This window comes from Brienomyrus brachyistius, chromosome 18, assembly GCF_023856365.1.
Source record: "Brienomyrus brachyistius isolate T26 chromosome 18, BBRACH_0.4, whole genome shotgun sequence".
In the NCBI taxonomy this organism is placed as follows: domain Eukaryota; kingdom Metazoa; phylum Chordata; class Actinopteri; order Osteoglossiformes; family Mormyridae; genus Brienomyrus; species Brienomyrus brachyistius.
This window is the reverse complement of record NC_064550.1, coordinates 3,372,215-3,398,718: the sequence shown is the minus strand read 5'-3', so window position 1 is coordinate 3,398,718 and position 26,504 is coordinate 3,372,215. Positions and strand designations below refer to the sequence as shown.

The window sequence follows — 26,504 nt, the reverse complement described above, 5'->3', positions numbered from 1 at the left end:
CTAATGAGAGCTGTGTTATTTCACTATGCTTTACTCTGTATTGTGTCTTACACTGCCTGGGCTATGGATGCAGGGGGGTAAATACCTCTGCTGCTCTGGGTGGAAAAATGCGGTCCAGCTTTATTTGCATGTAAGTGCCCTGTGAATGTAGCAGATCTCATATTTTCCTTCAGACCACTATTGCAGTACATGTCATCAGTTGGATAAAAATAGGCTTGGGTCTCTCTCTCTCTCTCTCTCTCTCTCTCTCTCTCTCTCTCTCTCTCTCTCTCTCTCTCTCTCTCGCTCGGCACCTCTGGCTTTGTTGCATCCTTACTGTTTTCAGCACTGTCTGAAGAATGCATATCTCCCCCACTACCATCACACTGATGTCCAAAAGCCTCTCTTCACAGGCATAAGGTCAGATAAAGAGTTTTGTCTATTAATTTACCCCCCTATAACACCCATTGGCCTGCAGGTTGGATCCCCGTTCAGCACATCGCATCGTGCAGTGATGTTCCGCTTGTGCAGTGATGTTCCGCTTGTGCAGTGATGTTCAGCTCGGCTCAGACCCATGCCTAGTGGAGCTGTTCTGAGTATCCTGGCGCCCTGGCTGTCTCCCATCCTCTCTCACCTCTTAGTGCGCTCCATCTCATTTCGTATGGACCCATGCTGAGGCTGGCTTGCTCCGTCCTCCTGTCAGCACTTTCCTGACTCTCTGCTCTTCCCTTCTTGTTTATCATTCTTCATTTCTCACTCTTAGCTTGCTGCTTTCGCTTCATGTTTCTCTCCCTCTTCATTTCCCTCCCCAGTTGCTCCTTGTTTTTTTTTTTGTCGCTTTCTCTTTAACGCCCCCTTCTCCAGCTCCAGCCCTTTGTCCTTATTTATTATTGAGATGTTTCCAAACCGTGTTCCCATTAGTCCATTAAATGGAATTACTTGTGCGAATAAAAAAACAGGAAGTAAGGAAGGCACTTCAGTCGTACTATACTTGAGGGAGCAAAATCAATATAGTATTATGCTATTTATGTATTAATTAACCATAAACTCATGTTTGTTCATCAATGAATTGTGATGCATATTAAATCCTAAACAGTTTTGTATTTACTATATCTGTTAATTCTGTAAACCATTGTGAGCTACTGAAGGAAAAAGTCATGAATAACACAAGTGAAATACTGATCTCCTGACTCATCTTTTATGTCAAGTAGCTACTCTGCTCATGATTTGTACTTCAGTAGTAACTGAGTTACTACTGAAGTATTCATGCCCCCTCAAGTAAAGTGTTACCAGCAGACCAATGAAACCCATAGCTGAGAAACTGCTTGTTGAGGGGAAGAAATGCTGTGATTATGATGAGTGTGGTTTAGAAAAAGGAAGGCATTAATCAAGGAATATTAAGCTACATTAAGTGAGATAAAAGGCTTGACTGCTGGATGGAAGTGGAGCAGCTGCAATAGGAAGCAAGCAGACGAGAAAGGCAGAGGTTCTGGTGGGAGGTACTGAACATTACTGAGAGAGCACTGCGATAGCATAACTATCGACCCACCTATGCTAAACTCCCTTCAGTTGTAAATGAATTATATCTATTACGCCACTCTATAGAGAGTTAGACTAACAGCAAAGAAATACAAGAGGAATAAAAGGCTGGAATGAGACACTGGCTGATTACTCAGGAATTTAATTTAACTTGCTAATGAGGGAGATATGCAACTCTGGAGGCAGTGTACAAGTCAGTGGAGGAAGATATGCAACCCTGGAGGCAGGGCAATATCCCTCTGTATCAACCAATATTATATATTTTGTATCTTTTTTTAAGTGATGATGCAGGGTTATGAACCACTGAATATTCACACAGGCCTCTCCTCACCTAATATATGCACTGGAGCCCCCATGGACTTTTCCTTTCCTTCCCTGCATGTCTATTTATGTCTGTTTTTTTTTATAATAAAGATTTCCTTGTTTTCTTTCCAGTGCTGTACTGTCTGTAGCACTTCTCCATGTAATCACAAGGCCTATTTCTCAGCTGTAATGGCCACAGGCCAGGTTTTAGTGTCTCGAGAGCACTGCATTTTCCGCGGCCAGGAGAACACGCTACTTGTCTCGCAGGGACCTGGAGGAGGTCATCGGCTATGCAGCCACTCCAGCCACGGTTCTGCATGGTGGGAATCTGACCCAGTGCCTGACACTTTCTCCATGCGTTATGAACATCTGGGACACACTGTTGTTCTTTGCTAATTAATCCACAAGCAGTCCTCCAAGCCAGAGGATCTGTGACGAGGGTGAGAGAGGCAGTGGGGCTGGAGGGTCTACAATCCAGTGCATGCGCCACAAAGCCATGCCGTTCTCACTGCACTATGAGCACGTGCTTCCACTGCATTTTTTGTAAACATTAGTCACTGGATATCTTAACTGTAACTGCAAATACAAAGCGTTGCGTGGTGAAACAGTGCTCTCACCCTAAAGAAAACCGAAGTAATCTGCTGGAAGCTTAATTTGCTAGTCACCAAATTTAATTTTGCAGATGCATTTATGACTTGCAGTTCTGTGAATATATTTTGTAAATATGAACTTAAAGTCTAATATTAGAGAGAACTTTTAAGAGGCTTGATATTCAGGGGAGATTAACATACTGTGTGTGTGAGTGAGTGATTTTATATATATATATATTTATGGACAGATCGTGATCACAGATCATATACATATACTTGTATTTTATGTTTATATTCTGAAGTACAGAATTTACTGACAAGCAGTCTTATTGGGTACTTTTAAATCAGTGATAGCTTTGCAATAACGTAAAACACCGAACAGCATCCCACTGGGAGCCAATGACTACAATAGCAATTTATATGAAAATGGCAAGAACAAGAGTCTAAAAAATTGACACTTCATAAATATCTGAGCAGAACATAAGTGCAGATTTCTTAAATATTGCAGAACATTTATGATTATGCAGCATGCATTCATGTTTGTATCCATCATGAACAAACTCACACACGCATGCAAACACACACATTATAAAATACATTTATACATGTGTGTGTGTGCATGATGGATAGAAAAATGAATGTGTGTTGGATCGTCATGAAGGTTCTGCAATAATAAGACCTGATGCTTATCGCGTTATTCCAGTCAAGCAGAAACACTGTCTGCAGAGCCCTAATAAGGCGGTGAGGGAGCTGGGAGGGGTGGGGCCAAAAGGTAATGAGAAGCAGCAAGAGAGAGGGATGACGTCACTATTGGCCATCAGCGAATCAGAGTGAAGGAGGGAGGACGCAAGAGCGGCTCAGGGAGGGCGTGTCTTTCTGTTGGTACACCATCAATATCGCACAGAGGCTGCAATCTATTCCTCTAAGAAGAATAAGGGGAATCAGGGAAGCAGGAGGAAGACTCAAGGTGTAGCTGAGGCTGGAGAGGGAGCTGATTGCAGACCATCGCTTTTAAACCTGCAAGGTAAGACAAAACACGATATGCTATCTCTCTCTCTCTCTCTCTCTCTCTCTCTCTCGCTCTCTCTCTCTCTATATATATATATATATATATATATATATATATATATAAATTTTGTAAAAACATTTTTACATACATATATATTTTTCTCATTTCTGTAGTTGTGCCTGGATATTACACCAATTATGGAATTATGGTGCTATTTTATTATGTGTATTTGAGGGTACAGTCCTTTATTACCTGTGGATGAGGTGTAGTATCTTAGATTGCATTAATTGATTCATCTGCTGGTTGAATAAAAGCAATATATATCTTTTCCTGAAGAAAAGGGTTATTTGGAAAAATATATAGTATTTACAAATTGCAGTAATTTTTTAAATCTTAAAACATTTTTTTTTTGTATTTGTATGTTTTATATACAATTAAATGTGTTCTAAGATGCTCGTTCGGAAACTATGTTTTTTATATCATAATGCTGAAGTGGAATGTGGTTTTTATGATCTTGAGTATGCAACATGCAACAGGATTCATTCTTGGTGTGAAACAAAAGGCTTTTCTGTACAGCACTGCCCTTTAATATCTGACCAGCTATACAGTCTGTTTCCTGTTTACGTGCTCTCTCTCTCAATTCCAGCCTCACTGCTTGCTTCCATTTCAGCCTTTTCAGCTCTCCTCAAAAGCACCATAGATTGTGAGAGCATATGCATTAAACGGGTCTATGGGATGGGAAAAGCTTTTAGTGTGGATGCCAGCGTCCTGGTCTGTAGAAGTGTGTGAGAGCAGGATGCACTGGGCTGGGGTAGAATAAAATGCCCACAGACAGAAGGTAAAGAGGGTGAAACCAGACTTTGGAGAGAGAGCAGAGGGTGCATGGCCTGTGTGTAGAGTAGTGGAGGTGTGAAAATTGTTCCCGTTGGGACAGTGAACCATACAATACCGGAATGGTGTGCAGACTCAAATGGTATCTTCCAGATTACAGGTAATAGCTAATGGGGTCATATGTTTATTGCACAATGAAATTAATTTTCAAATATCCCTCTTGCATTGATAATTTTAAGAATGTCTTCCGGAATGTCCTCTGTCTGTGTCTTCACAAGACAGACTAAAAGACATCAATTTGTACTTTTAGTCATGAATAAAAGACAGGTGGATTGAATGAGCACAAACAATTGAAGAGCAAATTTCCAAAACTCATTCGCAGTTATTCAGGAGAAATTCTGTGGATTTAGCAAGTCTTCGAAATTTAATGGAAGTTCCTTATTGGACTGAGTCAGTTTTGGTCACGAATACTGTAACATATGATGAGGAAGCCTGACTTGTCAATGGCTCTTCTCAAAAACAACAAGAAAATGGACTCAGTTTTTGAGAATTTTCTCTTCAATTCCTAGTTCACTTGACTTCTACGACTCCCATGCTCACGCTCTGCAAGGAAGGAAATTGAAAGGGGGTTTGAGTGGGTTGAAAGGTTGTGCATATGTTAGGACATCCTTCAATGTCCCATGGCAGTTCCTTCACTGCCGTCAGTCCGCTTCACCGTTTAGCCTCAGGCTAGCTGCTGTAGCCTGGAACAGCTCGTTAATGTGACACAGACGGGTGAGGGGTGCGGGGCACGATATGACATGCCTGCATATAGCCCCATTTGCTCTGGCACCACTGTGCTTGCCAGTCTGCCAGCATCTGCCCACCTGCCCCCCCCAATCTGGCTTGGTGCAATGCAGCGACCTGCAGCAAGGCCGCAAGCGAAGTCTAAGCCAACGAAGAGAAATGATTTGCTGTGGGGCTGCTGTGCAGTGATGGAGATGTTCATGTCTGTTTGTTGGGTTTCTCATCTACCTAAAACTGATGTTGGACAGCAAAACAGCATTTTCATCTATAACAAATGTAGCCACATTCTTTCTACTGACCGATTAGCGATTAAGTGATTTTTTTTATCAGTTTAGAAATATAATGTTATTGTGAAGCCACCATATTGAAATATGCATGGATTAAAACTATACGTGCTTCATCGTGTTACACTGTATTTGTGTGGCTACAGTACGTAGAGGGTAGGAACCATTACAGGACTGGTGTTTGAGCTGTTCTCCATTTAATGATGTGCTCCAGTTTCCACTCAGTTCTTTACTGCTATATGATAGTTGCGACCAACCCAATGGCACAATAGTAGCAATACATATGGGAATGGCTACAATTATGATGTGTGTGTGAGAGAGAATGCCAACTGATAGCACCTTGAGATGATCCACCTCAAAAGGAAATGTGCTCTAGTCCAGATCCACACAGTAGGAGAGTGTTCTTGACAAGTATAACATGTATGTATCTTTTGTGCTTGGGCAATACAGCAGATTAAGGTGTAACACAAGTAGTACAATGCAAAATATATGTCACATGATGTCTGCATATGGGTTTCCTGTATGTATGTGTGACTATGATGTGTGCATCACAGCCCATCACACTATTTGTGAGAGAGAGAGGTAAGATGAGCTCTGTGAAAGAATTAAAAAGTGAGTGAGATGGGATCAGTACATTATGTGTTATAATCAGCATACAGTTTAAGGGAGTTCGTGATGCTACCCTTTTACAGACTTGCTGACTGACAGGTCAGTGTGGGAGGGCAGAGAATATGTCCCCACAATGTGATGAATACTTCTTTTTTTGACCTTATGGGGACCAGTTTGGTTAGGGCTGGGTAGAGGTTGAAGTTGTCATAGTTAGCATTAGCAATTTTCCCATATAAATGAATGAGCGGTCCTCAGAAAGATATGATAACAGGTGTGTGTGTGTGTGTGTTTGTGTGTGTGTGTGTTGCTGAGCAAAATTACGATGGGATGTTTCATCTCAGGTTTTTTCTATATTGGACACTGCTATGCAATTTATGCACAAAAATGTTTGATTGACCATGTCCTTCAAGTACATTGGAATGTATCTACAATCGACAATATATGCACTTTACCTGTATTGAGGTGAGCTGATGGCATAGTGGAAGTGGCAGGTGGAGAGGGGGAGGGATGGAGGGGTTATTGTTCGGAAGGGGAGACGCCTCTCGACCCATACAAGTTTTAGCAGGACCGGTTGAGTACCAGGATATCAGTCGAGGTACAAATCGAAAAAAATAGGACAGGCCTGTTCGACGTCCAAGTTGGTCGAATTAAGAGGCATTTGAGTTACACGATCCTGCTGTATTGTTAAATTTAGTATTCAGTACTCTGCTACTGTGAAACCTCCTATCGGACGCCAAGGGTTAGAACAACTTGTGCCTGGGGTTCTTTGTGTCCAGTGATATATGTTGTGCTTAGTTCCATCAGCGATTGAGGTATATTCTGTTTATGAATGATATTTTAGTGCAGTCCTCCGTCTCCTATACTATACAACTGCTGGTAAGGACACTTTTGGTGATATTGCAGCTGGTAAATTAAAGCCGGTAAGTGTGACCTTGTATATCCTTCACTTGCTTAGTCTCAGGAACTAAAGGCAGTAATATGCTTTCATGAGGATTGATCCACTGTCCTTTGTCCACATCAGCCCCACTCAGATCTGAAGGCAGAGGATCCTGAAACTGCAGACAGTTTCCACTGGAGAATTCTTTCACTTTCATCATTCCCCATAGGGAAATTCTCCTTTTGCCTACCCCATCTTGCTCTTCTTGACACACATGCAGGTGAGAGCAAGCTTGGAAGAAAAGGGCGGCCACCTGCCGCGGTGCCCATGCAGCCGGGGGGATAAGGGTCGTGCTTAAGAGGCCGCAGACGTGACTATTGTGGCAAAGCCGGGCTTGAATCAGCAACCTTCCAATCACAGGCACAGAGGCTTAGCCCACTGAGACACACGCCTCCCCCTTTGTTATTCTGATATTCTGGGTGTGGTCATTGTCGTGGTATCACTCCATCATCCCTGCCACCTTGTTCCTCTAAGCTGATACTGGTGATCAGACAACTCGCTTCTTATTTATGGGTGAAGAGAGAGTACAGTCTGTCTGTCCATCAGGCTCACTGTGTTGTTGGGTCTGTGTGTCTGTCTCTGTCCATCAGGCTCTCTGTGTTGTTGGGTCGGTGTGCCTGCATGTTACACTCATTAAACAACAAGCTGACTGCTTCCAACAAACTGCTGTCTTGCTCTCCTATTGGGGGGGTCTGTTTGAGCTAATCAGCACTCAGTGAGTGAATGAGTTCAGGAGCTCTGATTTCTGTTACCCGTCCGCCATCTGTCACCGTGACTTTTTAACCCACGCTGATACAGCTTGACATACTATCGTTAACAATCAGCTAGTCCACTGGCTGAGACGATATGGAAATCTGAACTGTCTTGTGAAATGGTGTGATTTGTTCAAGACCAATCATAGAAAATAGGCTGAGCGTCCATGTACGGGTGAGAGAGATCAATTAATAACACAGAGACATTGAGTGGGGAGAAGGAAAAAAATGCAGCTAAACACATAACAGAAGGGAGACTGAACAAATAAGAAACCAAGACAGGCGATTGGAACCAGCAGTGAGGGACCTCGGTGAGAGAGAGGGGGAGACGGCCATTGACAAGAATAGCAGACACTAAGATCTGGGCATCATGATAAATGGTGTAATTAGTTAGATGGCTAGGAGGCATATGTTTCATATAAATGGTAAAGCCTTGGTTTTATTTTGCCAATTTTATGCCATATTTGCTCATAAAAAAGAGACAGAAATTCATTTCGGGACCAAAAGAGTGGGATCAGAATCTGTTCCTGTGGATTTGCACCTTGTGGCTGGTAGAATGCTCCAACTTCAAGACCTGCTTTTAATTAAGCTTTTCAAGATTCTGGAAAAGTGTACTTGCACACTGCCGCTTTACACTTTTAAGGGGTATCTAACGACACTGAGAGAGAGAGCTACCAGTGTTATTCTGAATTTCACCCTCTGACTTGTCCTTCTGTTGGTTTTTGAGGCAAACACGCACAGGGTTACGCAGGTTCTATTCTAGGCTCTGCTGACCCTGGAAATCGAACTGGCAGCTCCCTGATCACTGGCACAGTGGCCAAATACACACTTATATTTTTGGGAATACATTGCCTCTGTTTGGCTGCAGGTGTGAAAGAGAAGCTCAAATCATCTATCTGTTTGTCTATATGTCTGTGTAATAAATTAACTTACAGATTCATACATTCATCTGTAAAGATTTTCTTGTCCAGTCCTCCATGAAGAATTCCTTTACCTGTGATGGCAGGATTTCATGTATGGCTTTTTTCAAGTTCCTCTATGACATTTCAAGCTTCATATTCTCAAATGTTTTTTTCACTCAATATGACGTCTGGAATTGTGTCCAAACAACTCCACCTTTGACTCATCTGTCCACAACACATTATTTCCAAGGCGATGTGCTTCATGCTGATGTATAATGGCAAACTTCAATCGTGCATTGACATTAATTTTCGAGAACAGAAACTTATTCTGTTCTGATCTCCCATGTGGAACAAATTTCTAGTCTCTTTCTTGTGGTTGACTCCTGCACTTTCACATGGACTCTGGCAAGAGCTGCCTCTAGATCCTGTGATACCCTTGGGTTCTTCGAGACTTACTGATGCATCTTGCACCCAGCTCTTGGGTTGAATTTGGTGAGAAAGTCTGGTCTGCACAGATTGCCCGCAGTCTGAAACCTTCTTTCAATTAGCTTCATGCTTGTGCAAAACTATGATATGATGTCTGCCAATGCATGTCAGCTCAAATCCTCTCCGAAAGTCACCCCAGTATTTGCAATAATAATCTAATATACCTAGGAATTTGTTGACCACTCGCACATAGTCTTTGGTTAATGCCCACCCCCAGGGTTTTGAGTGGGTCAGACTTGTTGATTTGGGATGTGAACGAAGGCTATAAGAACATAAGAAATTTACAAATGAGAGGAGGCCATTCGGCCCGTCAAGCTTGTTTGGGGAGAACTTAACTAATAGCTCAGAGTTGTTAAGATCTTTTCTAACTCTGATTTAAAGGAACCCAAGGTTTTAGCTTGTGCTACACTAACGGGAAAACTGTTCCATACTCCAGCTACACGCTGTGTAAAGAAGTGCTTTCTCAAATTCAGTTTAAAATGTTCTCCTGCTAATATCCACCTATTGCCATGGGTTCTAGTATTTAAACTACTACTGAAGTAACCATTTGGCTGAACAGCATCCAGACCTGTTAGAATCTCATATACCTGGATCACGTCCCCCCTTAGTCTCCTTTGCTCGAGGCTAAACAGATTCAGCTCAGCTAATCTCTCCTCATAAGACATTCCTCTAAGACCAGGAATCATTCTTGTAGCCCTACATTGCACTATCCTGTCTGGTACAAATTGCATCACAGAGGCAAACTGCTCCTCAAATGAACCAGACTCATTCAATCAGATGTATGTCCAGCCAGTCCAGTCCCCTTAACTGATTTGGGAAACCATCCACTGCTACCTCAGTCTTTCTGCCATCTGTGATGACACATTTCCCCCTTGCGATGGAAGTGTGTTTTTGTGTGTGTGTGTGCGCGAGCGTGAGTGCATGTAAATTCAGATTGCTGCCTTTCCTGGGGATTTGAGAAAGCAATGCTACATGACAGTAATGAAAAACTCACCAATTTTCAGCTATTAATTAAAATAATAAAATAAATTTAAAGTTGATTGTTTCTAGTTTGTCGTGATGTATTTTCATGTATGTAGGATGGTGTATGCAGTCATCTTAGCTCCCTGTCGACAGGCTGACATTTACCCAGCACAGGGTGGGGTTCATGGGTGTGATGCGCCATGTTCTCTTGTCTCAGTAGGAAACCTGGCCCCACCCTTCTTGTCAGACTCCAAGAGCTGATGTACAGCAGAGAGGAAGAGAGGGGTAAACGAGCGTGTTTGTGTAGCTGCTCCACCTTTGGGAAGGAGAGATGCAAATGGAGTGGGTGAGAGAGAGGGAGGTGGATCTGGGGGAGATGGTTAAATGGTTTGTTCCGTTCTGTGGAGAACGTGCGGAGGAATTACTGCTCAGGTCAAAGAGAGGCATCTTTTACCCACTTTTAACACCCTGTATCGTGAGGCAGATGGAAATGCTGCATATGTCAATGTGGAATTCTTCCTCCTCCCATCAAAGATGGAGATGGACGGGTGTACAGATGAGCACAAGACTGTTGATTCATATCGGATTTGTGTTTAGTCTTTGGTTTTCGCAGAAGCACTTGAATGCCTGATCGTTTCCCGTGTTCCTGCCGATACTCATGATATTTTCTGTAATACTATTTGTTCATTTTTGTGTTTCACATTTCTTACTTATTGGCTGGTGAGAAGATTGAAAATTCATGGGATATCACTGTGGAGCTTTAATGGAAACTGGCCAGGCAGGGGAGGGGCTCTGAGGCCGACCCCCACCACAAGGCCGGCTGACCCTCTTATGCTTGTGAGATTTATAGCATACAGGCAAACAGTGTCCCAATGCACATTGTCACCAGTCATGGTGTGTTTGCTATGCGCGTCTGTCCGCACATGTTTAATGTGATAATTTCCTTACTGTATCTAATACATAATGCAAACACAGCATAGGAGTGGTGGAACTAGTATGCTGTCATGAGGAGGCTATGAGCTAAAAAGCAAGCCGTGCAAACACCACTGCGCTCTTGTGCTTTGGGGAGAAGGGAGGGTTTTACCCAGCTCAAAAAAAGATGGAATTTCAATCATGGATAAGATTTAGAAAAATACGGAATAGAAAAATCGAGGTAGAAGGGACAGATGTGCTAAAAGAGAACGAGAGAACAAGCTGCACACAGGCGATGGGGGAAGGGGAGAAATATTGCTATGTGCTGCGGGTGTCAGGAGTTGCCATGGAGACAAGAGAAAGGAGGTAGGCAGGCAGAGAGGGAACCATTGGCACCTTATGCTTATACTCACTGTGCAGACACACTCTGACACACACAAACACACAGAGAATACACAGAAACATATTGATACATCTACTCGCATATTATCATGTCCTTGTGATTCCTGCAATGAAACCAAAGGCTGTTTTCCTCTGGTATCTGACACAACTGCATGCATGCCAGAAAGTCATCAAGAGCTAATGAGCTCTCAGAGTAGTCCAGAGAGCTAATGCTTTCAACGTAAACACTGGCCTTTCCATCTCCCGCTTCGAGTGATCAGACTGAAGTGACATTCATGTGAATATATATGGTGTGTCTTGCATTCGTTAGATGCTGCTTTGGAGACAGAGGTGTGGCAACAAGTGTCTCCGCACTGAGTAACTCAGCTGTCATTAGCGAGATTTTCTGAGGTAAATTGTTTAACTTAAGTGTCGCCAGCTGCTTTCAGTGTTCCTTTTGTCGACATTAATGGATCTCTGAACAGGGGGCGTCTCTGGCCAGCAAAGAAGAGGCAGTGTGTCTGAATTGTGGAGTGCTTAATACTCTGAAAAACCTGATTTGCATTCTGACAGCGATAACAAGGTTTTATATCAGAGATCTCATGGGTTAATTACAGATGCAGAATAGATGTATTTATAATTCCTATTTTTTTTTTTTATATTTTACAACAGCATGGAGCAAGAACAGTTAGTTTAGTGGTGAACTGCAGGTCAATAGTGAGGATTTCAAGAATTTCCATGTGCCAAGCAGCATATGTGTGATTAAATGAAGCATAACCTAGAAAATATAACTGAATGTCAGGTACCAGGGTTGTGCACCATACAGAATTGAATTGAGAATAGCCTTGGAATTCTAATTATATTTATGAATCTGAATTGGATTTGAGTTGCAGTTAAAAACCGCAGGCAGAATTACAATACAAATTCGATTTTAAAATGGAGTTCAGTAAAATTCATATACATATTGTAGGTTCATCTTTTAACAAGACAAGTGTCCTCTTTTCTTACATTGAAAAACTAGTCTCTGTCACCAAAGCTTCACAGTGTCACTGTATACCTGAATCAGCTGCGTTTAGCACTGGACAGGGAGTAAAACCAGCTCCGCTAAGCTACAACAACTTGCCTGCAAATTCCTTGCTTCAGCTTCCACTGCACCTGTTAAGAGAATCTTTAGCGTAGCCTGAAAAAATTTCTGGCCAGAACATTGCAGTCTAATTGATAAAACAATGAGTCGTGTGTTGCAGTAAAGCTAAACTGCATTTGGCACAGATTGTCTTTTTGCTTTAGTGCTAAGTTTGAAATAAAAGACAAAACTTATTGTTCTGCACGTAGGAAAATAAATATGAGCAGCTACCACTACATGAACTAAAGGAATTATTTTTGATACGTATACTTTCATTTGCATTCCATGTTAAAAAAATAAACAAAAAAAATAAACTGGTAATCAGCAAACAATAACAAGGAAAGACAATACATTTGACACATGACTCAAACCATAGAGTCTGGCAATGAGTTCTAGCCATGGGCTAGTTTTTCAACCGTGCTCAGTAAAGGGCCAGTATAGTAATTGAAGCTGTATGTTTTAAATTTTGTTTGAATATTATTATTATTTTTTTTTTACAAATGACATTTTTAAAATGAAAAATATTAATAAACAGTTATCCTCATCAGACAGTCTGAGGCGCAACCTGGTGGCGTCGGATCAACCGAAACACAATGTCCCAGAGATTCTACTGAATTTAGGTCAGGCGAACATGGGGACCAGTCAATGGTATCAATTCCTTCATCCTCCAGGAACTGCCTGCATACTCTCCCCACATGAGGCCGGGCATTGCTGTGCACCGGGAGGAAACCAGGACTCACTGCACCAGCGCAGGGTCTGACAATGGGTCCAAAGATTTCATCCTGATACCTAATGGCATTTGAGGTGCCCTTGTCTATCCTGTATACTGTGCGTCCCTCCATGGATATGCCTCCCCAGACCATCACTGACCCACCACCAAAATGGTCATGCTGAACATTGTTACAGGCGTCATAATGTTCTAGACATCTTCTCCAGACCCTTTCACGTTTGTCACATGTGATGATGGTGAACCTGCTCTTATCTGTGAAAAGCACAGGGTACCAGTGGCAGACCTGCCAGTTCTGGTATTCCATGGCAAATGCCGATCGAGCTCCACGGTGCCGGGCAATGAGTACAGGGTCCACTAGAGGACGTCGGGCCCTCAGGCCACCCTCATGAAGTCTGTTTCTGATTGTTTGGTCAGAGACATTCACACCAGTGGCCTGCTGGAGGCCATTTTGTAAGGCTCTTGCTGTGCTTATCCTGTTCCTCCTTGCACAAAGGAACAGATACCGGTGATGGTTTAAGGTCCTTCTATGGCCCTGTCCATCTCTCCTAAATTAACTGCCTGTCTCCTGGAATCTCCTCCATGCCCTTGAGACTGTGCTGGGAGACACAGCAAACCTTCTGGCAATGGCACGTATTGATGCGCCATCCTGGAGGAGTTGGACTACCTGTGCAACCTCTGTAGGGTCCAGGCATCGCCTCATGCTACCAGTAATGACTCTGACTTGGGGGTCGTCTCATTGTTGCCCCTCTAGTGCAACTGTTGTTAATTTCATTAACACCACAGCAGTTTAAACTGATTAACAACGCCCTCTGCTACTTAACTGACCAGATCAATACCCCAGAATTGACTTGATGCTATACTCTGATTAAAAAGTGTTCCTTTAATTTTTTTTTTGAGAAGTGTACAATCTCAGTAGAGGTGTACCTCAGTAAGGGTGGTGGTTCAAGCCCAGCCTCAGCAGATTAGTCACATGTCTATGGATCCTTGAGCAAAGCTTTCAGCCCCCAGCTCCATGCGTGCCACATGGTGGCTGCCCTTCACTGTGATCCCCAAGCTTGCTCTCATGGGTGTCTCACAGAGAGCAGGATGGGGTAGATGAAAACAGAATTTGCCCAGGGGGTTCATAAAGGACATTCTAATCTTTTCTTTTCTATTTGCCAGGTTAAATGACAATTATTACAAACAAACAACATAGGAATTTCTTTGAATAGAAATGAATTAAATTCTTCCCACAATTCCAATTCAAATCGCATTTCAATTTCCTGTGGGGTGTGGCCAGTTTTCAGCTCAAATTTCATGACTGGAATGGGGTACGAGCCATAAATTCTGAAATTAGCACGACTCTAACATGTAGTGCCGAAGGCTTTTGGTTTGACATGCACCTGCATTCTCTTAGTAAATGATATAATGCTGTAATTTTCAAGGTGTGGCTCTGTGGTCCACAATGCTTTGCCAGATGTAGGCAACATGGCCCTTGCTGGCCTCCTCAACATGCATGCCCTTGTCTACTAGAATCCCCCTCCCCCCCATTCACTGGCTGCTAGGTGACTCTATCCTGGTGACTGAAGCCTGAATCAGAATTTGAAGGATGTGGAAATAAGGCAAGCACTGCTGGGAGGGGTAAGCCTGGGGGGAATATGGGGGGACAGTTTCTTGCCAGGCAAGCAGAAAGCATTGTTCTTTTTTTTGTAGCAGAAATGTATATTTATTGAGAGTTTTTTGGATGCTTTAGCCTTCGTGTTTGACTTATGGAATTTTCTGTCCACTGATGGGAACGTTACCTTCGTTGGATCAGACCTAACTGTGCTGTCATTTCTCTGAAGCAGCGTGGCTACACAATGCAATGTCCTCCTCTACTTTGGGAGGAACTCAAATTCGGTTCACGATATCGACAGAGAACCACCTGCCCAGCATAAGGTCACAGAGGATCGTCTTGGGGCTGAGGGTAAAGACAGGTCCGACGATGCCCGCCTTTAAGGCTCATGTGTCGACCACGATCGAGCCCTAATTGCTATGCTTTGTGAGCAGTCACCACGTCCTCCTTCTCTCAGATGGGCTGTGAGGAAGCCACTGCCCAGAAGCTGCACAGAGTAGAGCATTAGACACTGTCCAGTAAACCCACCCCCAACCCCTGCTGTCCAGCATAGGTTCTCTCTTCTGCCTGAAGAAGTCATTAACACAGGGAGGGGTTGTGGAACACGAAAAGGAAGATGCAAGGTCAAAGCTGGATGAGGCACACAAGGAAGCAGGCGTGGTGGGGGAGGGGGTGCACCAAGGCAATAAAAGCTTTTACACCCAATTTCATGATGTCATGATTGCTCTTATTTGCTCAAGTTAATATCCTATATTTGAGTCTTCATAAGACGGCTGTGTGTCTCTGACAGCATCATTGTCCTTCCCACAGTGTGCAGGTTTGTGTGTGACTGCGTGTGAGAGAGGGACACTCGTGCCTGACTGAATAATGTGCTAGTAATGTGTTTTCGGGAGTACTGAATATTAAGGTTTCATTTTTAAATTGTGATTCTTGATATACTGGTTGATTAGTTTTTGAAGGTTAATGGACAGATTGATATTAATGATTTATAATGTTTTTAATTTTTGGTCTATTGGTACCTTCTGCAAAGAAAAATAAATGCAATCTCTCAACAGAATTTCCAATTTTCTGGTTTTCTGTATAAAAATAGCAGGGGAGAAAGGAGTGAGTTTCTGATTGGCTTCCTTCTTGCATGTCGGTTGACGTACATGAGAGGCACGTCGGGAGGCTAAGATGCACAGCGCTTCATCATTACAGTGGGTTGACTAGCTGCTGGCTGTACTAACAAGGCTGCCGTTCAGACAGTCTGATACGTGACCAAGGCACTGATGTGTCAGGCTCCAGTCTTTTCAAGTGTTTTGTTAAAAACTGCACTGAGTAACTAAAATAAGGAAATCCGAATCTCTTTTCAGATTCAGCCATCGAATGGACTGTCAGGAAAATCTGCATGATTTTGGGTGTCTGATTGCCCTGTCAGTTTCTCCACCCTTACCCAGCCTTTTCCCATAATCCCACAGTCATCTTAACAAGTCCATGCCTCCATTTTAATAATTCAGCACTTGAGTGTTTTTTTCCCCTTTTCCTCTATGTTTATTGTGTCCAGAGGGCAAAAGCATCAATAAATAAATAATCCTCACTGTTGCGAAGCACAGACACAGAAGATGGGGAGGGAGAAAGAGAAATATAACAGCGGTTCACTACATTACACAGGACTGACTGCTCTTTCTTAAAGATATAGCATCAATAACTGTGGATGAACAGGTATGTTCAACTTTGGACTTTCGGAATAGTGAGTAGCGTGCCTTCAGAATGACCTTCTCTGCATCTGCAGACATAAAAGTACCATTTTATTGACCCGTCTGTACCGATATCACCCCATCTTATCTCCACTCCAGTCACATGTCCATCTCCTTAGCCCACATTGCCAATACTACTGTTTCTCCAAATAAATTCATTTATCCTCCTTCTCCATCTCTCCCCACCTTCTCCCTCTGCTGGACTCTCCCTTCTACTCCACTGGCCATCTGGGACTTTAGCACTTAGCTACTGTGAAACTTACAGCGTGACGTCGTTGCATTTTCTTCTCCTTTAATCCGCAGACGTTTATTACTTCATTGGAATGACCTTAAGCCTCCATCTTCCAATATTTAGTTAAAAGGCCTGATGTCCTTCCTCCATTTGGAAAATAACAAATATAACCTTATCACCATCAGTTACCTTTTATAAAATGTGGCACCTGACTCTCCTTTTCCACCACTATACCCTTAATATTATAGTTTATATTATTATATTATTGTATATTATTATATGTTTATGCAATAGTTTTGTTCAAAGTTTACTCATTTTCACATGAATTTTTTTTCTCTTATTTAATTGCCTACAAAAGTGTGGTATTTTGTATTTAATTGTTGTTTTCTAAGTTTTGCCTAATACAGATACTGTACATGTGGGAATTACAGACAGTCAAGCTCACATATTCCTATTTATCACAAATTGCTGCCATAACTAGTGCTTGGCTGAACATTATCCAGTTGTTTGTCAGGATTGTGGTTGGAGATGACTCTGCAACATGGCTTGGCATGGTTACCATTCATTTTACCAGTTTCACTGGTAAGTCATTCCACTAAGCTGCCATCTCTGTTCGTATTATGGGGTCAGAGTGTGGATGGCGAGCCGATGGATTTGGATGGGAGGGAGGAATTATGGGATTGTTGTCAATGTTTTAGGCTTATGCCAGCCTGCTGACCCAAGTTGGCAGCCCTAGGGGAGGCCTTGAGCCTGTTGACTTCAGAATAATCTTCTTAGGCTAAGGAACGTGTACTTGAGGGTGATGAAAAAAGGGGTTTTATTTAAAGAAAGGACCTGTTGTGAGAGGAAAAAGCTATGATTTTAATCGTATTTCAATATGCCAAACTGTGCTAATGCAGAAGAATTTGCATGCATATGGGACATATAAGCATAAGATAGCAGCAGTAATAATATTGAACTATGGGTGTGAATAAAGGGCGAGTTTTGTGACAACATGGAGTGAGGAAAATGGAGGAGGTCAGGCAGTGCAGAATGTGCGTCATAAGAATTATGGGTTATTATAGAAGATGGGTTAAATCATGTGATGATCATCGGATGGGGTGTCTAGGGGTAACCACGACAACCAAACGTAAGTGATGTACCTCTTGAAGTATTGACCAATCACAAAAGATATGGCCTTTTGCGAAGCTGGAGCAAAGTTTATAAGCTCGTGAATTTCTTCACTTGGTATGTCACTGCATTGAGACCAGGACGGTGATTCTCTGCTTCTTTTTGCTGAATATTCTCAAGCTGAATTAGTCTCAAGAGTTTCAACAGCTGTTTAAGTAAGAGAGAAGCCTCGATTGAGTAGTAGTTTTTTTTTCTCTTTCTTCTACAAGAGTTAGGTCAGAAAATCAGTCTAGTAAATGAAGCACGGGAGCAGCCTTGGGGAGATGCAGTTACCAAGGAAGGTGGAGGTATTGTTGAGCTGATTTAAAGTTAAATTCTGTGTATGATGAGTGAATATGAATAATGAATCTTAGTATTAGTAAATTTAAGACAGGGAGAAGATGGCTATAAATAATTAACTCTGCAGGGGGGGTCTGTGATTTAAAGTCTCTCTCATTGACTGTCTTTGGAGTCACTCTATTTTTTCTTTATCCATCTGGACGTGTCGTTTTCCAGCCTGTATCTAGCCACTTTGTCTGTTGTGATCTGCCTGGTTCTGCCCTTGTCTGACTTTTTTTCCTTCGAAGATGGGAGGACTCCTTGCAGGCTTGGGAGAGATGGAGAGGCATAAACATGTTTAATCTTTTACCCTCCACCCCTCCACGCTTGCTTCCCTTCCCTTGTCTCTTGAACATCCTCTCAGCTGGAGGGTGGCAAATGAATTATTCAAGGTACCGAGATGACAGGATGCAAATATACACACATCTGCGCATAAAAGAATGCGCCGTTTTAAATGCAAACAGAAGATCTAAGGTGACTCTCGTTAGCCTTGGGCTCCTGGGTATTTTACATCAGAGCTTCCCAAGCCGGTCCTTAGAGACCCCTAGACAGTCTACGTTTTTGCTCCCTGCCAGGAGCTAGGAGGGAGGAAAAGTGTGGACTGTCTGGCAGGGAGCTGGGAGGAAGCAAAAACATGGATTGTCTGGAGGTCTCCGAGGATCGGGTTGGGAAACATTGTTTTAGCAGTCACAATCTCCACCTGGGGGCAAATCTATGTTTGTCTCCTCTGCTTTTCTCATATTTGTCATTATTTTTAATCACATGTTTAGCACAGATTGTTCGTTAAGCCTTTTTTTAATTTTTTTTTTTACTTCTCCATCAGCTCTCCTCTCACCCATCTGGTATAAATGCACTTGGTTGATCTCCTGGCTGGAGAACCATGGACTAAGTGATGAGTGTGCCATCCTCTTTGGCAAAGGGCAGGGGATAGAATGGTGCTTGTGTGTGTGTGTGTGGGGGGGGGGCATCCCATAGATTTGGCATGTCACAGTTGTGCTAATTTGGGGGGAGGGATCTCTATTCTTCGTGCTGTTTTTTCCCTTTGTGTCCATTTTCCTTCACACATATATACACCATACAGGCACACGTGCACTGAGCCTCTGAAAAGCTGCCCTTGAAACTTTCTTGGCTTTCCCTGGTCTGCAGTTCATAAACATCCTCATCAGCAATTAGTCACTGCACCCATTCTGGGAAATCCCCTTATCGGCTATGGGTTGTTTTCCAGGTATTTTTAGTCTGGGGGTGGAGCGGTATAGATGGAGAGGGAGAGGGACAATGGAACAGATTTAATCTACTGATTGGAATACCGGGCATGCCGTTAAATTGAGGACCGTATTACTAATGCAGTCGTCAAGTTCCATCATCTGCCAGATCCTCCAGTGTCATGAGGGAGAGGTGAGCTTGAGTCTATAGAGTGCCTTGGTCTTTGCAGGTCTTTTGTGCTGGATATAGTTGCTGATGCCCTGATTATTACAGAGCAGTACAATTCTCTTTTTAAGAGTTTCCTGTATTACTCATGCATTATTTTCACATCTCGTCAGTGCTTTGGCAAACACATAAAGAAAATCAAAATTTGTTGTACATTTGTTGAAAGTATGCAGATAGGACAAAAATAACTGGGGAAAAAAATCCACACTAAGTGTTGACTCTCTTCCTATTTTCACTCAGTATCCTTCTCTCACATTTTCTCTGCCCCTTCAAGGTCGGACTTCTGTGCCAGGATGCTGGGGTTTAATGCCAGGGCTCTTCCTGAGCAGGCTGCACTAACTGCAAGCTTGTAGAAAAGAGTTGGAAGGAAATCTTCCCTCCTATTCTATCAATTTCCTCCCTGTTAGCAAACCCTAAATTTTTAAAAATGCCATCTATTTTTCCACTAATGGATATTAGATATGTCAATAATTTAAGCATGTGATCCTGTTCGAAGACTACTGTCGGTAGGCGGTTCCCCTGCTTGGTCATTTAGAAATTTTATCGGTACGTAACAGGACAGTCCAGAACACTCTCGACATCATGCTCCTGATTGTTCTAGCTATATTTTATTACGTTCAGTTGAATTCTCCTCCTGTACTAATACTATATTACTTATAATACTATTTAGCTTGAGTGATCTGGATCTTTTCATTTCTTGTTGACAGTTGATGTTATTGCGTTCTTTAATTTCATTCAGATATGACTGCATTTGTGCTCATTCTATGTTACTGTTGTTCTCTTACGGACTGCCTCTTCCCTCTTCTCCTTTCCCTATTTTGGCCCCTCCCCACCACTCCCTTACTCTCTCATTTTCTTCTCTTCCAGAGCAAGACAATCCAGCAGCAGGGTGCATATGTGAGAGAAGAAAAGCAAGAGTGGCGAAGAAAGAGACAGTGAGCTGCGGACTCCAGGGCTGGGAGCCGGGGTGCTCGCGGTGACCAGGCAGACGTGCTGTACCCCTAATTAGTGTTCAGCGGCTGACCTCATTCTACCTGTGCTCAGGAGGAATCGTGGGGATTTTTAATTTTTTTTTTGTGTTTTGACTTGCCTGTCACTGAGCATTCGAGTGGGTGCTGCTTTGATGGAATAGTGAGCCATGCCCTCTGCACAGTGTCACCAAGCTGGCAGAAGGGGACAGTGCGTCCCCATCCTGCTAGGCTTGCCTCTCCTTCTCCTGTCACTTGCCTTGGAACCAGGCCAGGCTGTGATACATATCCCTGCTAAATGTAAGTTGCTGGTCTCACTGCCAGTTTTAGCACTGTCTTCTTTTATTATTTTATGGGGTAGTCGGAGTGTTATATAATAATGCAGTGCTGTGTTATGTGTCATACAGTGGTGTATGCCTCTTCTTAGGTGTGTAATCCTTCCCCTTTATCCCATTGTCTCCCTCTCTCTCACACACACACCCCACATCTTGGAGATCTTCACTGATTAGGGGAGACAAATTTGTAACTGTCTTAGACAAAGGCACCTTTACCGGGTCCTTTATAAAATTACCTGCATATTTGGATTGGAGCCTCAGCAGGGAAGTCAGATCCATAGAGTAGGCATTGAAAAGAAGGTGTGGTCATAGAAACCTCATCTGGACAAATATCAATAGGTACTGATGACAGTGTTCAGGTGTTTGCCAGTATTGGTTGTGGCTCCATAGGTTTTGCTGTGTTTATTAATTACGCAGATATTTCTGCATGAGTGTCATGGTCAGTAACCCTGTAATAATCATATACAGCTGTCTATTGATGTACAATGTATATATCATATAACACAATATTAATACAACCATGTCAAATACAAATTTGTAACCTGTTGAGTTTTACAGGTGCTTTCTATGCATCATGTTTTAACTCTTGCTTTTTGCAGAGTGTATATCTTGAAAGGTGCATATATACTAGTGGCCAAAATTGTGGAAACACCTAGCATTTTTGGCATCGCACTTTCAAAATTACTAAACAGATATCGCTGGTAATGTTCACAAACAATCAAGGAATGTTGAAATATACATACATTGAACAATTAAATAAGTAACTGTAGTAACTGGAATAAAGTTCTGCAATCTCTAAAAATTGGAAGCATCTCCACAATTTTGGCCACTAGTATATCTCTATATTTACGGTTTAGCTACATGAATCTGTGTACATCTGCCTGTATACGTCTATACAGTATGCGCACGCATGCATGTATTTGTATGCATGCACGTGTGTTTGTAAGATGCAGAAGTCTGAGAGTGCATTTTCTCCTGTTTATTAAAGTAACATTCTTTCTTTTTCTGCTTCATGCTGGACTAATAGACCAAATAAGTGAATGTAAGTCTTTCAACTTTTTCCCATTTTATTAAATATGACAGTATTTTATGACTTAGCTTTATGCCCCTTAACAACAGAGACTTTTCAGTATTTTCATTAATATCATATCGTGCATCAGTTCTGCGTGGCATATAGCAATACCTCCCGCCTTAGTGGGATTCTTTTTATTTCATTACTCTTTTGGCATGTCTCAGGTGTTGCTCCCCCTTTTCCCAAAGCTTGTTTTCAATAGAAACAAGGAATATCATCCCAGGGGGGTGACATTGGAGGAAAAATTGAACTCCTGTGACAACAATAATGCAGAAGTGCCTGTGGCAGGGAAAATAAATTTGATCAGTTGTGAGAAGCAGCATGTTATCTCCATTAAAGAGAACACTCATTAGTTTGCCTCAATCTTTTCCTCCCTCTTTTTCTTTAATCTCCTCGGCTGACAGCTCCCTGTCTCACTCTCGTCCTTTGCCTTCTCTGTCTGAATATCCCTTGTCCCTCCTTAGCTTCTCTGATTTGAAATTAGTTTCTCCCGACCACCAGTCAGTCCATCTGCGCGATCGCATGCAGACACGGCTGACAGTCTTCTGTTAGCGACCTGACAAAGCTACCTGAGTAGGTTGTGTTTTTTATTTGGCACAGAGGACAATGGACTGGAACGGAAAACAAAGCTTGTGCAAACATAAGCACATCAGACCTGAAAATAGTAAATTAAGAACCCTTATGCACAGGCAAACACACATCAGACTAAATCATGAATCATCCATTTTATCTGTATTCATGGTGACGTGTGGTAGATGTGTGAAACAGATACAGGTATTAGCTGATTGCCTGCCCAATTTCCAGTGTAAATGGAAAAGTGGTCTCTGCTATTGTCTCCTGCTACAAATTACTGTATCTCGTGGCAGAACCTTCTCGTTTTTATCCAGTCCATCCTCTCTTGCTCATGCCTTTTCTGCTCATCTTGCCATGGACCTGATGGGCTCATTTCAAATAACGCAGCTAATTACTTGCCCATCGTTTTACGATGACGGAGCCCCTAAGTGACTGCAGTGGTTCACACAGTCATCAGAAATTGTGTGCATGTATTGAGTGAAGGTGGGCGAAAAATTCACCCAGTGGGGAATGAGTTTTTTTATCCAGTGTTGCCGCATTTCCCATTCTGTGTCTGGATGATGGGCAGACCAAAGGCCAGGAACAGTGCGTCATACTTCCTGTTCTCTCTGCAGTCAAGCAACCTCCTATAATAACAGCGCAGCCCGAATCACTGACCGCTTTCATGCCTGACGACATCAACCTGCTCTGTGAGGCAACTGGGAATCCGCGGCCCAGGTGAGGCGTTCTCTCCCACACAGCTTGGCCATATCGCTACCATCGTGTTCTTAAAGCTCCAAGAATGTCAAGAACGTGTGACCTTTGTGTCTCATTTGTGCGACCAAAGATTCTATATTCTTCTCTGAAAGGGAACTAATGAGCAGGCTAATAATAAATTAATGAATGAACTGCCTAATCACAAATGTATGAGATGTAAAATTATAACATTAACGCAGATGCCGTCTCTCAGTCTTTCCTCCGTCTCTCCTTCCTTTGTAGTTTCCGTTGGGTGAAGGATGGGGAAGAGTTTGACCCCACCAGCGATCCCCAGTTGACAACAACATCGAATTCTGGATCATTTTCTGCTTCTGGGAATGACCCCATCAACCAGTATGAGGGCAAATACAGCTGCTATGCCTTTAACAGCCTCGGCACTGCCGTCTCTAACGAAGCACAGATAATAATAGAAAGTGAGTTATTATATATATATATATATACCATGGCTGTCACATTCTTGAATCTGAAGGGTGTTGATTAATTTTCTATATCTGCACATGTAGTGCCGGCCAGGCGAATCACCAAGATACATTTTCACCAAAAGAAAATGTCACTCAAACCGATATAGCAGTTCCAGTAATAAACGCATTTTGGCTGATAAATGTGAAAACAATATCTTACAGTACAAACACCAGTTGTGTGGTGACTATAGTGTAAGGTGGACTCCAAGATGTGCATCATACGTTTTCAAATCCACCCCATGTAGCCAAATTCCCTCGGCTTCGCATCGGCTGGTTCTTCACCGCTGCAGCCGTGCATTTAAAAACATATAAGGCGCGGCTCGTACATTATCGTACATTAACCTTTACTCACACACACACACACATATACAAAACAGGCTTACGTACAGTATATATTATTTATGTTTATATATTATTTATGTCTTGTAGATTAATTGATATGAAGAGAGGGAGTTTTCCTTCTAGTTACTAGTAAATTGAAGCCTCAGCTTTGCTGAAAGACCACACTGTACAGTGCTGACATTATTGTTTTATGTCATAAAGACTGGGAACACAGATCACGTCATAGCTTAGAAGCAGTGTCTTAAAGCAGGGTTTCTCAACCTTTCCAAGCACATGGCTGACTATTCATCATATATTATTATGGTGGCCGGTGGGGGGGGTCAATTTAGGTGATGTGGCAAAATATTTTATATTTTAGGTGGCAAATGGGGTGCACTGCTAACTGAAATCGAATTTGAATAACCTTTTGAAGTTTAATAAACTTTTGTGTTATAGAGTGTCACGCTAGAAAATGCCAACAGTATGGTTTGTTGTAAGTTTTTTTCTCCGCCTGCCTCGCTGTTCTTACCAGGGAACGGGTTTGCTGCTAGAGTTGTCACCCGTCCCGTAATAAAAAATAAAATACTGTATCCTATTTTTAACCAATACAGAATGTGATTTGTTATGTAATTCTTCAGATTGAGTGGAAATTGCTGGTGTTAGTGACTGTAAGCACTTGCATTCTGTATTCTACTGGATGGCAATGCCTCAAGTGGCGAGATAAGAATTCCCGAGTTTTAGTTGGTACAGGTGTCCAGCCAGAGTTCACCTTGTTTATCCACAGCTTAGTTTTTGAAAAAGATGCTGTGGCTGCAGAGCTGTCGTCTTCTTCACCAACTCTTCAAGTTTCCTCTGAGGGAGCGATCATCTCTCCCATATTACCTACACAGTAGCATGTGGCGTGCTCTGCTAGCTTAATCAACCTTGCTATGCATTTATTTGGGCATCGGTTGTCCTTGTTTAAAAGACTAATAGTTGTTCGGAATTGCATTTATGTGACGAAATAGGCCGATAGGTGCTATCAGACAATGTCCCTTATTGACATTTTATCGAAGTTTCTCATTATTGTAGAGATTTTATATGACAATAAGTCGATATATCGTTTATATCGCCCAGCCTTATCCCTTTAGTAAATTTCACCGACTCTGGAATTTTCCTGGTTGGCAGTCGGGTTCGCATGCCCATTATGGACGAAACGTGTGCCCCAGTTCTGTGCCTCGCTACTGGGCCGTTAAACCAGTGGTTCAGAAAGTTTTAAGGTATCTTTTTTTATATAGTTATGTGAAACTGTACCCTGAGTACAATCAAGTATAATGCCTTGTTATTTTGTAACACTTTCAGGCTATGTACTGTACATGCACTGGCCTTACCATCATAACAGTCCAGTCTGTGTCATTAGATACATCTTTGCATCTGCATTTTTTCTTCTGTCTTTTAACCTGTTTCCCTGGCAACAGTTACCTAGGAGGTGAAGTGAAGTCATTCTGCCATCTTAGTAGAGTCATAAATTCCAATGGGATCAATAAGTGAATGAAAAAGAGAGTGAGAAAAATAATTGTCATTTTTTTTTTTTTTAAACAATTTAATTTACATAAAATTAAGTTTCTAAATTTTTACCTGAACAGATCTTTAAGTCACAATAATGGTCACAGTTGGATTAAATAACGTAAAAAAATATGCTGCTTTATCATGTCTTTCTCAAACACACTGTTTAACTGCTGACAGACCGCAAAAAAAGTTAATTTCTTAATTGATTGACTCTCATTTAGCAGCAATCACCTCAATCTCAATGGTTTCTTATAGGTCCCGATAAAACCTGTAAGATGGTTAGCATGTATTTTTATACTTAATTCTTTATAGAACTTTTCCTCTAATGTTCTATAAAGTTCATTGATATGTCTTAGATGTCTTGGGGGAACAGCTGAGTTCAAATCCACACCACATTTGCACCTGTGCTTTGCGTTATCTTCATGTTTTGACTCATTGTCTATAAAGCTTCAGATCACAGACATACACTATCATATTCTCCTGCAAATTTACCAAATACATGCTGTATAGTTGACATGAGCTTTTGGTGTATGTATGAATGTTGTTTTTCTTTGTATTTCTTGCCAAAAGGTTCAGCTTAGAAGTTCGTCCCATCTCTCCACAATATAACGTATTTTTGTCAAACATGCAATAGATTTAAATGTTTATTGGACACCACCTCTCTTGTTCGGTGTTTGTTTTTCCTTCAATTATCCTCCCATTGGAGTCATTATCCTGACTGTTTCTAACTTAGGTTCACGCACCTTATCTCATGTGATGATAACATTCTTAATGTTTCAGATTTCCGGGCAGAGTGTAAAGGCTTTTGTAGGTGTCATGCATTGTGGGACATTCAGTCACGGTGTGCTGCTGTCTGGTCTATGAATCAGAATTTTC

The 26,504-nt window shown here is 42.1% G+C and overlaps 1 protein-coding gene across 7 annotated transcripts in view; it reads left to right on the top strand.

Annotated features, from left to right (window-relative positions):
• The first annotated feature begins 3,249 nt into the window (after positions 1–3,249).
• The window catches only part of l1cama (L1 cell adhesion molecule, paralog a), a 41,877-nt gene continuing 18,622 nt past the window's right edge, over positions 3,250–26,504 (top strand). For 3 of the 7 annotated variants that reach the window (XM_048983041.1, XM_048983044.1, XM_048983043.1), the window contains exons 1-5: positions 3,250–3,435; positions 20,462–20,862; positions 21,925–21,939; positions 23,157–23,259; positions 23,521–23,711. In XM_048983041.1, the coding sequence (XP_048838998.1) occupies positions 20,733–20,862; positions 21,925–21,939; positions 23,157–23,259; positions 23,521–23,711 (439 nt within the window). In that variant the 5' untranslated portion in view covers positions 3,250–3,435; positions 20,462–20,732. Of the gene's footprint in view, positions 3,436–17,981; positions 18,136–19,446; positions 19,562–20,461; positions 20,863–21,924; positions 21,940–23,156; positions 23,260–23,520; positions 23,712–26,504 lie in introns of those variants that run through there. The other 4 variants (XM_048983038.1, XM_048983039.1, XM_048983040.1 and 1 more) reach the window with 4 other exon arrangements.